The sequence below is a fragment of the Mizuhopecten yessoensis genome, unplaced genomic scaffold (genome assembly GCF_002113885.1).
Source record: "Mizuhopecten yessoensis strain PY_sf001 unplaced genomic scaffold, ASM211388v2 scaffold7529, whole genome shotgun sequence".
NCBI classification, from domain to species: domain Eukaryota; kingdom Metazoa; phylum Mollusca; class Bivalvia; order Pectinida; family Pectinidae; genus Mizuhopecten; species Mizuhopecten yessoensis.
This window is the reverse complement of record NW_018407093.1, coordinates 259,556-273,255: the sequence shown is the minus strand read 5'-3', so window position 1 is coordinate 273,255 and position 13,700 is coordinate 259,556. Positions and strand designations below refer to the sequence as shown.

The 13,700-nt window shown below is 33.9% G+C and overlaps 1 protein-coding gene and 1 long non-coding RNA gene across 4 annotated transcripts in view; both read right to left on the bottom strand.

Moving 5' to 3' along the window:
• The window catches only part of LOC110453877 (carcinoembryonic antigen-related cell adhesion molecule 8-like), a 52,835-nt gene that overhangs the window by 33,558 nt on the left and 5,577 nt on the right, over positions 1-13,700 (bottom strand). For 2 of the 3 annotated variants that reach the window (XM_021503070.1, XM_021503069.1), the window contains exons 5-8: positions 13,101-13,148; positions 12,290-12,382; positions 11,818-11,839; positions 11,410-11,462 (exon numbers count right to left, since the gene is read on the bottom strand). In XM_021503070.1, coding sequence (XP_021358745.1) covers positions 11,410-11,462; positions 11,818-11,839; positions 12,290-12,382; positions 13,101-13,148 — 216 coding nt within the window. Of the gene's footprint in view, positions 1-10,417; positions 10,480-10,834; positions 10,863-11,409; positions 11,463-11,817; positions 11,840-12,289; positions 12,383-13,100; positions 13,149-13,700 lie in introns of those variants that run through there. The other variant, XM_021503071.1, reaches the window with a different exon arrangement.
• Positions 7,712-9,981, bottom strand: LOC110453880. The gene is made up of 3 exons (XR_002463316.1): positions 9,894-9,981; positions 9,691-9,758; positions 7,712-9,126 (listed from the first exon to the last, which is right to left on the bottom strand). It is a non-coding gene; the product is annotated as an uncharacterized LOC110453880 (long non-coding RNA).

The following is a 13,700-nucleotide window of genomic DNA, read 5'->3' as shown; positions in this document are numbered from 1 at the left end:
TGCAATTGTACTGATTGTGGTTTGCATATAATGAAACACACCCTGGCAGTGTCTGAAGACATTGTTAACGTTATGAAATAGAATATTTGAAGACACATAATCTACGCATAATCTACGTACTAACATCACTAGGATGTTATTGTTTGACATTAACCTATGAGACGGATGTCTCTCGGAAATAAAGAAACTGAGCTGAAATGAACTCAGGTACCCCCTAGCCAAACTGCTGACATCCCTTTGATTTCATACACAGGTATAAGGTGCATCTCGGGCCTCCTGCTGTCAGCATTGGACCCAGTTGTTATTCACAAATTTCACACCTTAGTAGGCTAAGAGAGTAGTTCGAGATGACTTTCATTGTTGAAGCAAGATGTTATAACTTATGTTTATTAGATGAAGTAAAGGGTTTATGTTTAATCTCATTCTCGATATAAACAAAATGTAGCACAGCATGTGAACGTTGCATAAATTAAACGTGTAACTGTTTGTCGGTATTATGTTGCCCCTTCGTCGACCTAACATAAGAAAGAGACATTATAGTCAATATGGTAGGTAAGTCGATCATATTCAAAATATGCCATACATTAGTCATTTAAAATATAGCAGACACAGAGGTTTCTTGTCTTATACATTTCCGTATTTTTGGACTGAAGCAGTAAAACAGTATGTATATATGTGTAATATAAAGAGTCTGGCACAGAAACTGGTCACATTCGTCTGCTGGATAACCTACTTCACGTCAATGAAGCGGACATAAAATCACTCAGTCAATCAACTGGTCAGGAAATGACGCCGTTCAATGACAACGACAATTTACGATTCAAAACGATGTACCATTTTAACGTTATTTACAGAAATATTATTTATTTAATATGTTTTTTAAGACGATAAAATATTTATATAACTGGCGAATCGGTTCATTTCAGTGACAACAATAATATCTAAGTTGTAGTAATTATTATATATTTTATATATTACATAAGTCACGAGTACACATTCTTTCATACATTTCTGTTGAGTATCTATATCGTGATGACAGACAAGTATCACGACATGTTCAGAGTACTTTTGCCCAACACCACCCGGATTATTCCGTACCGTACGATTATATTCAATCAATTTGTTAAGGCATTGCTGCTTATCAGTACACAAATTAGCATGGGCATATATTACATAATACTCTACAGCACGACAGCTATGTGAAGATTTGTATTTTATAACTCAATCATTCAAATACAAATACTGTTTGATTTAGATTGTAGCCGGCCTGTATTACTATGCCAATTTTTGTGAAACAACGCCGGTTTTCGGAATAAACAGGGACCCTTGTAAACTACATCTTGGCTGTGAGGAAGGAATCTGTTGGGTTTGTTAGAACAACTCGTCCAAACACAGGAGGGTTTGTTAAATTTATTAACGTTGCAGGATTCTGTGATGATCCTGGAGGATAAAATCCTGCTATTTGTTCATATGTTCCAGAGTCTTTTGATGTCTCCCTGTTCCATGCTATATTATAAATTGTATCAACAGATACAAGACTATATGTACGCACAAGTTCCACTTCATTATCTCCCAGAAGCCCCACTGGGTTAGCTGTCGTTGTTACAGATGTATCACCTTGTACACCTAAAATGGTCAATTCAATTCATAGGTATGTTAATGGTGGGTTGTATTTAATGGTATGCCCGTCAGTCCGAGCATATATAATATTTACAATACACGTATCATTGCAGCAGGTAAGTACACGTACTTTGAAATATTGATGTACGATTTTGAACAAATTTTTTTCTATTACAATTTCGTGGTTATTTTTAAATATTGGAAAGAGTTTAATATACTCGTTTGTAATAACGTATTTTTTTGACGTCGTGGAATACGTTAACCGGATACTCAAAAGGACAAACAACCTTTGCCATCGACAAGATGTGTTAGCTGTTTCATGGAACATGGCATGCCTCATCATACAATAGTAAGTTATACGAGAACGTTTATGTAATGCTTAGGTTGGTTGAGTCCAGTACACGTGTCTTGTTAGGGAAAGTCCCTATGTCTATTTTAATCAGACATTGAATGTCTGTGTTCTGTCCGATGGGTGTTCGTAAATGTCTGAAGGTTTTTATTTCCCCTAGGAAACACGTATAAACGACTATAATTGTTGTTAAAAAAACTCTGAAATGTACAAAAGCAATGCCTTTAGATAAAGTTTGAGATACAGTGTTATTAAAATTATTTTTCCGAAATATTTTTACATTACGGTAACGTTGAACATATTTATGTAAATGATAATTTACCTTCATCGACTACTAAGTCGTGTTAGTGTTTATAGTTATATGTTCCACGGACGACGTCCAGTAAGTATATGTCATATAGACCCGGCTGTATGCGCGATTCCGCGACTGTACACTTGGTTTTATTGAAAACTCACTCACTAATGCACGACTTTCTCACCTGTCATACCTTGATACGTACTCATGACATCACTCTGACACTACCGGACAGTTACACACCAAATATGGATATACACGTCAAGGTACGGACAGTAACAGGACACAAATAACTTATTTTCACATGATAATAGAAACAATGAATTTCTTTAGTTTGATATTGCTGTATGTAGTGTAAATAAAAGAGTGGAAAAGTCAAAAGTTTTGATTAATAATTTGTTTTGAGGAAATATGTTCAGAATCGAGCAAACAATCTATTGATTTCTTCAAAATTGTCATCGATCCCGATCAATTCTTTTTAAGTTTAATTAGAGGTACGATCAATTTGATTCATCTTTAAGAACTTCAGGTCAATTAAATCTAATCACGTATTTGGAAAAGATGGGGGAAATTTGTACATAATATTTGTATATAACAGTACATCTCATTTGTTTCTACATATAATAAATCGTTCCAAAACCCTTAGGCAAATGCTGGTCACCCATTAAGGCTGGGTTTCCCCTTTTCTATGTTATAACATAATATCGTTGTTTCAATATGCAATATTCATGTGTTTTTGTTACGTAAAACAGTATTCACATGTTAAGATTACCTTGAATCTAGTCGTTATGACTACAAATACCAACAAAACATATATTCTGTCTTCATATGAAGGAAAACCTTTCAGGTTTATTAGTGTTAGTCAGGGGAAAATTACTTCCTGTTTTAATGCTTAAGTAGTTTACAAATTATTTCAGACCCGTTATAATACATTCTATTCAAGTCAGTTTACAATTCATAGTAGGAGACGTTAATTTACTTTCTGTTTCAATTTTCAAATACTTTGTATACTTAACATGGTCAGTAAGGTGGGATCATTTCCTTATCTACACCCTGTCATAGACTGTACTGATCCATATACATGTACCTCTATTTTCTATAAAAGTAACAATGTCTTATTCAGTGACATGAAACACCTCTTCTTCATATTATTTGTTGTGAGAAAGTGGAATTCATGTAATATTCCAATGATATAGGGTCGTGGCAATATATACCACTGTTACAACACAGACTGGTGATGATAACTACCCGAGGAGAGGACATCACAACCAGAGGTCATATGACGTCAAAGAAGGACGTAAGACCCTGATAAAACATAAACATTTAGTGGTTTACTTACCTGAGTAGAGACACCAAACTAACACTGACACAATCCACACAGCAGACATATTGACGGTGTGTTTTAACCCGGAACATGTTCTGAATGTAGATAAGCTACCCTAGGTATAAATCTGTGACAGCGACCTGTACGTGTTGTTTACTGTTATATAAATCTATATTTAGATCACATAGAACTCTACAATGTATTGCGTTATATATTCTTGTGAATTTTACAATTGTATTTTTTTATATGAAAAATACGAAATGATACATTGTTTGATAACATTAACAAAATAGGTTGATATTGATATTGAATGTAAACCATGCATCGGTCGATGAATACTTGTGTCTCACTTAAAATATACGGTTTGCCTTATTGACCGTTAGCCTGCCCTGACGTATAGAGTACGCTTGATAACGCGTCCATATATGACAAAGCTGTTTCAAGGACGTGAAACATAAAACAAACAAACAATAAGATTATATAGTATATGCAGTCAATTCGATTGTGTATTTACGTTTTATATTTTAAACATATTATCACTCTAACCTGTTCGGCAACGACCAACAGTTTGAATTCATGTATCACTGCTGTACACGGGTACATATACAATGTAGGTGTGTTTACTCACCTTGTCACTACAATGTACGGTACATCTGTAATGTAGGTGTGATTACTCACCTTGTCACTACAATGTACGGTACACCTGTAATGTAGGTGTGTTTACTCAACTTGTCACTACAATGTACGTAACAACCCGTAAAGTAGGTGTATGTATATATACAGATATTAAATGTTAACTAGCCAACTCACTAAAATGTACGGTACACCTGTAATGTAGGTGTGTAAGTATGATTACTGTTTCACTACAAAGCTTGGTATACCTGCATAGCTTTGCCTTTATTGTTGAAACGTGATAATGACTCTGAATATTCTGATTAATGTATGCGGTGTACACAAATTGATGTAATTGATGAACTTAGCTATACACCCGACAAATATTACATCAAGCATATTTAAAAAACAGAAAGCAACTTAAACACTCTTAACTATAATAAGTGGTATTTAAATGTGTCTGTATATACATGATTGTAGGGTTTTTTTTAGAAAATATTTAACTTTAAAAAGTTGTCCCTCAAAGTCCCAATAGTTTTGCCTTCAAGCCGTCTTCAAGGACGTTGACTATTGCCATTGGGATTATGAGTGATAACTGTTTTATAATTTATCTTGTTTTGCATATAAAAAACCCATCTGCGTTAAGTTTTAAAACTGCTGAAATAGAAATATCATTTTTTAAATAATTAATTGTTACATTTTAATATCTGTAAATATAGAATTATTTATGCATTATCTTTTTAATAACAAATTACCGTATGTCAACAATCACTAAACAGGTTCCGAATGACAGTCAGTTTTCACGCCTTAATGTTTCAGAAAGTGACGGAAAGTAATCAAGGGGAACATAAACGAAATCATATAATAGATACAAACTTACGGACACATACATATATTGCGTTAATGTACTTACCGATAGTGTACTTAACTGTTTGATTAACACAACAACACCAATTCTACATTGATATATGTATTATTCATTTACAAATCAAAACTGCAATACGTATGATAAGGTATAATACTTTTTGCAATGCATATGTTAACATCTTACACAACTTACAATAAAACCACTGAAAAAGTTTTTTTAAAGTATTGCTATGAACACAGTGACATTAAATGAAAGTATGAACTTAACAATGTTATAATTTACTACTATTCTCTACTCAAAATCTCCAAGTCCGTCCACAGTTACATCCCCAGCTGTGTAACTGCTGGTTGATTACATAAGCAAAATAGTATGCATTATTAATAACCATATTTAACCGACGAAAACATTCTAAACAGGACAATAATTTATAATACAAGAAGATTATTCAAGTTAATTTTGCCAATTCAACTATTTACACAACTTATAAATAAATATTACTTAGTGCTGTCATCAGATTATGGCACATCGTCCCGGTCTTGGCTTTACATATGCTGATACCTACCGTCAGTATTGGCCCTGACAACATCGGTATAGTCTTAATACAACCACTCATATAACAATTTTGTATATGAGGTTACTTTTTTATATCGATTTTATTGCCATTTGCAGATGATTTGGCATTATCAACTCATTAGCAAAGTTAATAGCTAAAAGGTTATGAATATGTCTGTATTCTTGCTTAAACATATATAGAAATATTTTGGAGTTAGCACTTAACTATAAATGTAATTAATCAAAGAAGTTATGGTTTTTAGGTATATTTGCAGCCTTATTTTAAGTTGCATTATTAATTCTTCATAATCTTGAATACCGTAAGAGTATGGTTTTGTTATAATGTATATAGGATCTAACATAACTGTCCATGCCCTTAGATCTATAAAACGAGTCTAACTTTTTCTTTTCAGCGATTCGCAGGCAAGTTTCATCAATCTAATAAGTAACGGAAACACATTTTAGATCCCTTTATTACATGATCAAGACTGTTCGTGAAAATTGCCAAAAGAGGATTTTCTTAGGTCATTACTGAAGTTTAACATTTTGTCATTTTATCTCATTTGCATCATAATATATAAGAGTGTGCAACGTCATTTGATTATCATTTGATGACGTCACAATAGTTGATATTGCAGGAGTTAATAAGCAAACAAAAAACTATGGGTATGGTGATTGAATAAAACGGCAATTAAAATGATAATAAATGTTTATGGACTTATAATTATTTTGACATTAATTATGGTGTATATGATGTGATATTCACATGTAAAAGTAATATAAACAAAGTCGAAGACGAGTCCAATATAACAGTACAATACTCTTTAGGTTCATACCATCACAAAAGTTAATAATAGTTTTTTATAGTTTGACTCACTAAAAATGTATTAACGTATAACGGGATGCCGGAATAGATGTACTGTGTATTATCAGCCAGTTTCTAATAGTCAAAGGGAGGCAACCACAGCTTACACGGTTGACCATACACCACAACACGATGAAACAATAAATTATTGTAAAACATATTAGTTTACACTGGACTGAACGGTCTGGTGCAGATGGTCAAAATATATCATATATTTAACTGCTTACTAAAATTCCGAAAGTGGCAATATTACCTAGTTACTTCATGCTGAACTGGTAGTTGTATTATATTTATCATTTATGGTCTTAAGCTGGGGGTGATTATATGGTTATTTAAACATGAGACAGTTTTATTGACCGACACGAAGTCGAAGTCAATATCACTCTTCAGGGCTATATAACCATATATTTACCGAAATGAAAGTCTTGATTTATTATATTTGATGCTAAACAATGTTTAACTTGTTTAACAAGATGAAACGTATGACATGTGTACGGAGGAAGATGCTGCATTTGGCAGAGAACACTGTGACGTTACCATTGAAATGACGTGTTAAAGTGAAAACTGTTCCTAAAAATAGCAACACCGAGTTAGTATAAAAAGTCACCGACCTTCACTTGATTATGATCCCAACCCATGCGGATATAGGGAAAATGTTTCATCTCACTTGAATATTGTCAACTGACAATTTATCCGTGCAATATAACTTAAGACGGTTTAGTCTCGCCTTGCTTGCATACATGTCTATTAAGGCTGTTTCAAAATGGTGTAGGTGGTAATAATAAAAAGTATTATTAAGAGATTATGAATATTTTAACCAATAAATATATGTGTTCGATTATCATTGTAAAAAACTATAATGACATGTGGTAGTAAAACGTATATGTATATTGAAAATTAAAAAGGACACGTGCGTTTTAAATATATATTAGAAGTCACAATAAGTAAGTATTTTACAATCCTAGTTATTATAACATCATAGCTGAAATGTACTAGCTGCCTGCATATTATTCCAATCTTTAATTATTTTTGATCGGAAATATTCCCTACGAAACGGGCGAAATATAATTAAAGCTTTACCAACGTGTTGTTCCCCTATATAAACTATAGTAAAGTTTAGAACAAACACTCCAAGGGTAGTAGCAATTAGGTTAATGCACCTAAGGTTGTTCCAATCGACGAAAGAAAGTTTTTTTGTTTATCCGAGTGTGGATATATTTTTTTTATTTTTTTTAGCAATTTTTATCTTAACTAAGTTTAAATTACCCGCTGGAAATGGAAATATACCCGAAAGTACTGTTTCCCTTTATAAACTACGCTAAATGTTACCCCTCTTCAATTAAAACATAAACTATATTTATTTTAGGACAATTATGAAACAAGTTAATTCAACTTATATTAATCAATCTTGTTGGCCCGGGTGTTAGGGTGGGAGTAACTGGAGTACCCGGAGAAAACTCATGTTGTCGGGCAGGTGACGCCGAAACGTTCCACGTTCGATCGGGGAATCAAACCTCGGTCGCCTTGGTGAAAGGCAAGTGCGCTATCCACTACACCACCCGACCACCCCGTGAGAAGGGTTGCCCTTTGGTTCTAAGCAGGGACCCCACTTTTACAATTTGATACCCTCTTCCACCAAGGGTTATCCTGACTAAGTTTGAAAACAAAACAAATACTGGTTCTGCAGAAGAAGTCTACAAATTGAAAAATGTACGCACGACGACAAACAAAAGGTGACCTAGTTAAATATCAATATCGTATTATTGTCCTCTGTGTTGCGTTTTATTTTCATAATACTGAATATTTGAAACTTAAACATGAAAAAATCAACTCGCTATAGTTACACTTTGCGATACTTACATTTTTAGTGATAGATCAAGTGTCAAAAAGTGACCTTTTAGCATTGCTTCAAATACACATCATTTCGGATATTCAAATGGCTGCCGAATAAAGTCTTTTATTTTTCATTTGAGAAAAAAATAGTTCTGTAAATACATACTATAGGCATGTCGTTTATTTACATATTTTCGGTTGCATGTATTCGTGTAAAATTGATCATCAGTTGTTTAATTTTATATAAACCGTCACACTAGATCAGAACGTGATTTGAACCTGAACGAAACCTGAGATGAGTGCATCCTTAAATTATGCAAATGCCTTTTTATCTATTCCTTTTTCATATTCCATTTTTCCTTTATATAACAATGCAAAAGTAAGTATTTTGGAAATTAATTGGCAAAACATGACTACAAATAATAGTAAAAATAAAAGCAAGGCAGAGATATGTACGACATAAATATTAAACATGATATATAAATGTCTATGCACTATGTATACATATTTTGAAATTAATTAACCAATTGGTAAAACAAATATACATAAAAAGAATGTTCGACAAAAACATTAATATCACATCCATATTGATGCAGTACCACATGAAACAACACGGAGTTGATATTGATTTGAGCCCTCGTCAAAATATCCGCGATGTTAACCTGTTTGATGCAGCATGACCTCCACTCATCCTAGCGTGATGTCAGTGATTGTAAATGTTTCATCATAATCTGTTGTTCTTAACGCTATGTCCCACCACTAGATGTGTTCCCTGTGAAGGCCATGTTGACGTAGGACCTGGTATGACCTACAACAGATAATCACAAATAAATTCTATTACTGAAGTATTGACTTACATTGAATGATACAAATCCAATATATGTCATTTCAATACTGAATTGATGACCTAGAAATGTTGCTTAAAATTCCTCCTTCTCATAACTTAATTAAAAAGATATACATTCTGTTTGTTCCTTACTCGAGTGTGTTGATCCACAATGGAAAGTGTTGTTGTAACGTTCATACTTCTACAGTAAGAAAATAAGTGGTCCATTTTGATGGTTTATAAGTTCTGTGATGTCACACCGTTAACACTGAACATCTCTATCTAGTAGTTGACTTACCGTCCTCTGTTCAATGTACCCCGTCAAAAACACTGAATATCTCTATCTAATAGCTAACTTACCGTCCTCTGTTCCATGTACCTCGTCATAAACACTGAATATCTCTATCTAGTAGTCAACTTACCGTCCCCTGTTCCATTTACCTCGTCATAAAAACTGAACATCTCTATCTAATAGCTAACTTACCGTCGTCTGTTCCATGTACCTCGTCAAAAACAATGAATATCTCTATCTAATAGCTAACTTACCGTCCTCTGTTCCATGTACCTCGTCATAAAGCCTGGGCGCGGACTTCTCTTTTATCATATCATCATTTCTGTAACACGAATGAGAGAGTTAAAACAAACGGGTATCATCGGATATTATATTTATAGGATAAAGACTATTTAATGGAATACACAACAAACTACTAGTAAGGTTGAAAAGTAAGTTTCAACACCAGATAACTGACAGTGTAGTATATACGGATGACGTTTGACGTGTGTGTTTCAGAGAGTGTAACATCCGTATGTTGTTAAGGTATTTAATCCAGCTTACCTGTCTAAATAGCCTTTCTCACCTACAACAAAAGGACATCGACATCAATACTCAATATCTCTTTTGTGGGATATTCGTTTTCAATTAACAAATTCCTTTCTTATGTATGTGAAACCTAAATTCAAATCAAAGAGATTACAAGGTCAGTATTCTATGGTACTTAAAGCTTATCCAAATAAAGTAAAAATAACATTTAAAACCGTGTACGTGCGGTGATAGGGATATATGCAGCATACATTACACATTCATCATACCAAATTGTCCTATATACAATTATACATGATAAAAAGTCCATTTAAATGGATTAACATATTGATATCAAGACATGATTTTAATTAAGAATTTATAAACTTTCGACGATTTTTAACTGCACATACACTTGCATGCTACTTTAGGTAACGGCATACACAGACATCACCTTACCGTTAGGAGGTTGTCCGAGCGCCTGATACACAGTTGGTCCGGCGATATCAGCCGAGTCTAGATGTTGGTATCGAGATCTGTTGAGACATCAATTTCAATGTTTTCTTCAACCTGTAACTATTAACCTTATAAATACTTAACACGTTCCGCGTTATAACTTATGTTATTTAACGTAATAAATACAAAAAAGTGTACATTACAACTCCTCTAAAATGCTCATTAAGTGGACGTGCATTATTTATTTAGAAAAACTGGAAAATAAGACGTCCCGAAAATAATATTAAGTAAATTGTGTAGTAGTAATTGAAGGTGTTTTGAACAATAACAAGAAACGTGAATAATTATATTATCACTCTTCTCGCATACGTTGTATCTGAATTATCGAACGAGAGAGGACCTACTTGACAATGTGTTGATATATGATAGCATTACCTTTCGTCTTCATCCTGGATTGTACTTACTGAAAAATAAAATTCATTCTTGATCAAAATTTCATTTAAATCGAATTTTTATGCCAGTTAAAATGATATTTTAATGGGGAGTAATTAAGTGATTAATTACCTCGGGTTAGTTTTACAGGGGAATACTACATTTTTACATAAGGAGGTGTTGTGAAAAGAAACTGTAATTCGAGAACGATAATGAAGGAGGGAAGATTAACATAAAAAAGGTACAAAGTGAATAGAATCTTGTGTTCCGGATTGTAAGCGACTTCTGTTTAATAAACGTGAATCTTATATCACATCGTCATAGTGAGAGTGTGGTGTTAGTGTAGTCAACATAATCACAATGAATACTATTGAGCAAGAGAAAGGCACTGAACTCATATCACATCTCTCGATACAATGTTTTGTTAGTTTCTCTGTTTGTAAACTGTTAGAAAGTTATATATATGTGCAATGTAAGTAACAGATGACAGGTGAGCGCCAAGTTGCTGTTAAAGGAATGGCAAATCTTATTCGTTCGTCATCTTACAAGAACAACATTCAAATGTATCTGCCGTTTACCTGAATGATGCACTCTTTGAAAGTGAGTTGATTCCTCCATTTTTGAAATTTTGCTGGAAAGCAAAAAATGTCATTTACACACTTCATTTCTTAACAAATTCCGATAGCTGTTCTACTTACTCTTAACGTCACGATATTATGTCAGCTAGTTATATTGATTTAAAATTTCCAGATGACATGTAACCTACTGCGAAGCCTGTATCTATTCTATTTATCATTTGTCATGGAATATTGATTCTTATCTTAAATTTTCGTAAAATATGCTTTTGACATCCTTCATATATATTTTTTTCCCCCGACAAACATAACATCGATAAACGGTTGATACATTTGTGTTAGAGAAAAGGACATTTTAAGCGGAAAATAACCCGGCAGCACAGCATTCTATTATAATAGAACTATACTTACAAACAAGGCAGTCCTTTGTTACCTTAAACAAACACATCACTTAAATAGAACCCACGCAGCAAAACTTAATCCGAGTATTAATTTCACACTTCACATTCGTTTTTATGAATATTATGTTGTAGTTGTATTCGCTGTAATGATACATTTTCCTTAATTACGGAGAACGAGAAAAAGGAAAATTAAATTTGGGCGAAAATTTCCCGATATAATATGATCAATTTAAATATAGAGACACTTTACTCGCGTATTTTTAAAATTTATTTGGACACAATGTACTGCGTAGGAAAAATGAAAAAAATAACATGTTTTACCACTTTCCGGGAACTATTAAGCCGACATCAAATAAATTAACTTACAAAAATCCTTAAAAATCATGTTCATCGGACTTTGAATATCATGATATCGCGAAGGCCTTGCGTGTAATAAGATAAGCACACTATATAATTTCCAGGATTTTCAATGATATACTCACGACCAATGAATATCCCGAGTACGACTGTCACTATCAGCAGGATCACCAATACACACAACATCACAACACCAGCTGTGTACAGGCGTGTTGAATCTATATGAATATACAATCTACGTTTTAGTATAAAACAATTTATACCTGTCCACTTACAAGAAGAACATCTCCGTAGAAAAAAGCCAAAGATCGTATTTATAATGGAAAGCAAAAAGGTCATTTTATATCGACCTATGTTGTTAGAAATCAAATTACTTGCAAGATGTAAGGAAATGAGAAGAACAACTTACTGTGCAACTTTTCCGAATATTTCCTATAAGAAAATCATTTGGATCCTTAGCGCCATTATTTGTCTTGGCTTTCTGTTACCACGTCTTGTCGGGGGGTTATATATGTTTATACTTACCTCGATCGTCGGTCTCTGTTACTACGTCCTGTCGGGGTTAACATATGTCTGTACTTACCTTGATCGTAGGTCTCTGTTACCACGTCCTGTCGGGGGTTAACATATGTCTATACTTACCTCGATTGTCGGTCTCTGCTACTACGTCCTGTTGGGGGTGTATATATGTCTATAATTACCTCGATCGTCAGTCTCCGTTACCATGTCCTGTCGGGGTGTATTTATGTTTATACTTACCTCGATCATCGGTCTCTGTTATCACGTCCTGTCTGGGGTTTATATTTGTCTTTACTTACCTCGATCATCGGTCTCTGTTATCACGTCCTGTCTGGGGTTTATATTTGTCTTTACTTACCTCGATCGTCGGTCTCTGTTACCACGTCCTGTCGAGGGTTTATACTTGTCTATACTTACCTCGATCGTCGGTCTCTGTTGTCGTCGGTATAGTGGAAGGGGGAGTTTCTGTAACAAAGTACGTGCCAAATCATCCCATATTTTCATACGTCAAGCAGTGCCCAGTAAACCAAGCGTCCTCCACTATGTCTGGTTGTTATTGATTTACAGGTGCCATGAAATGTTTATTTTTGAAAGTATTCGAACTTGAATCGTTAATGTGTCAGATTAAAATCAGTGTTGGGTTTCATACAATGGGTGTTTCCATCATATTACATTACGTTTAGAGTCCTCTCTCTAGTGGAATATATTTCAATCACAAATAAATCACATTACAGGCAGTGTATCAGAGTTGCCTCCCTTATAACGTTTGAGTATTCAGGGTTTTTCCCATTCTTTTATTGTATAATAATATGATTTCACTATCCTCGACTCCAGGGGTTACGCTCACTTGCAATCATATAAACATACTCCAGGAGTGCAGGTGAGCACAGAACATTAGAGGGCGTAACCAATTGAATTTCGAGGATTTGGTAGTATATTCTCTACAAGCAACAACTGAAAGGAATGACGGCCCAGCATCATCAACTTATCCCTCATAAATAACGATTTTATTGACAT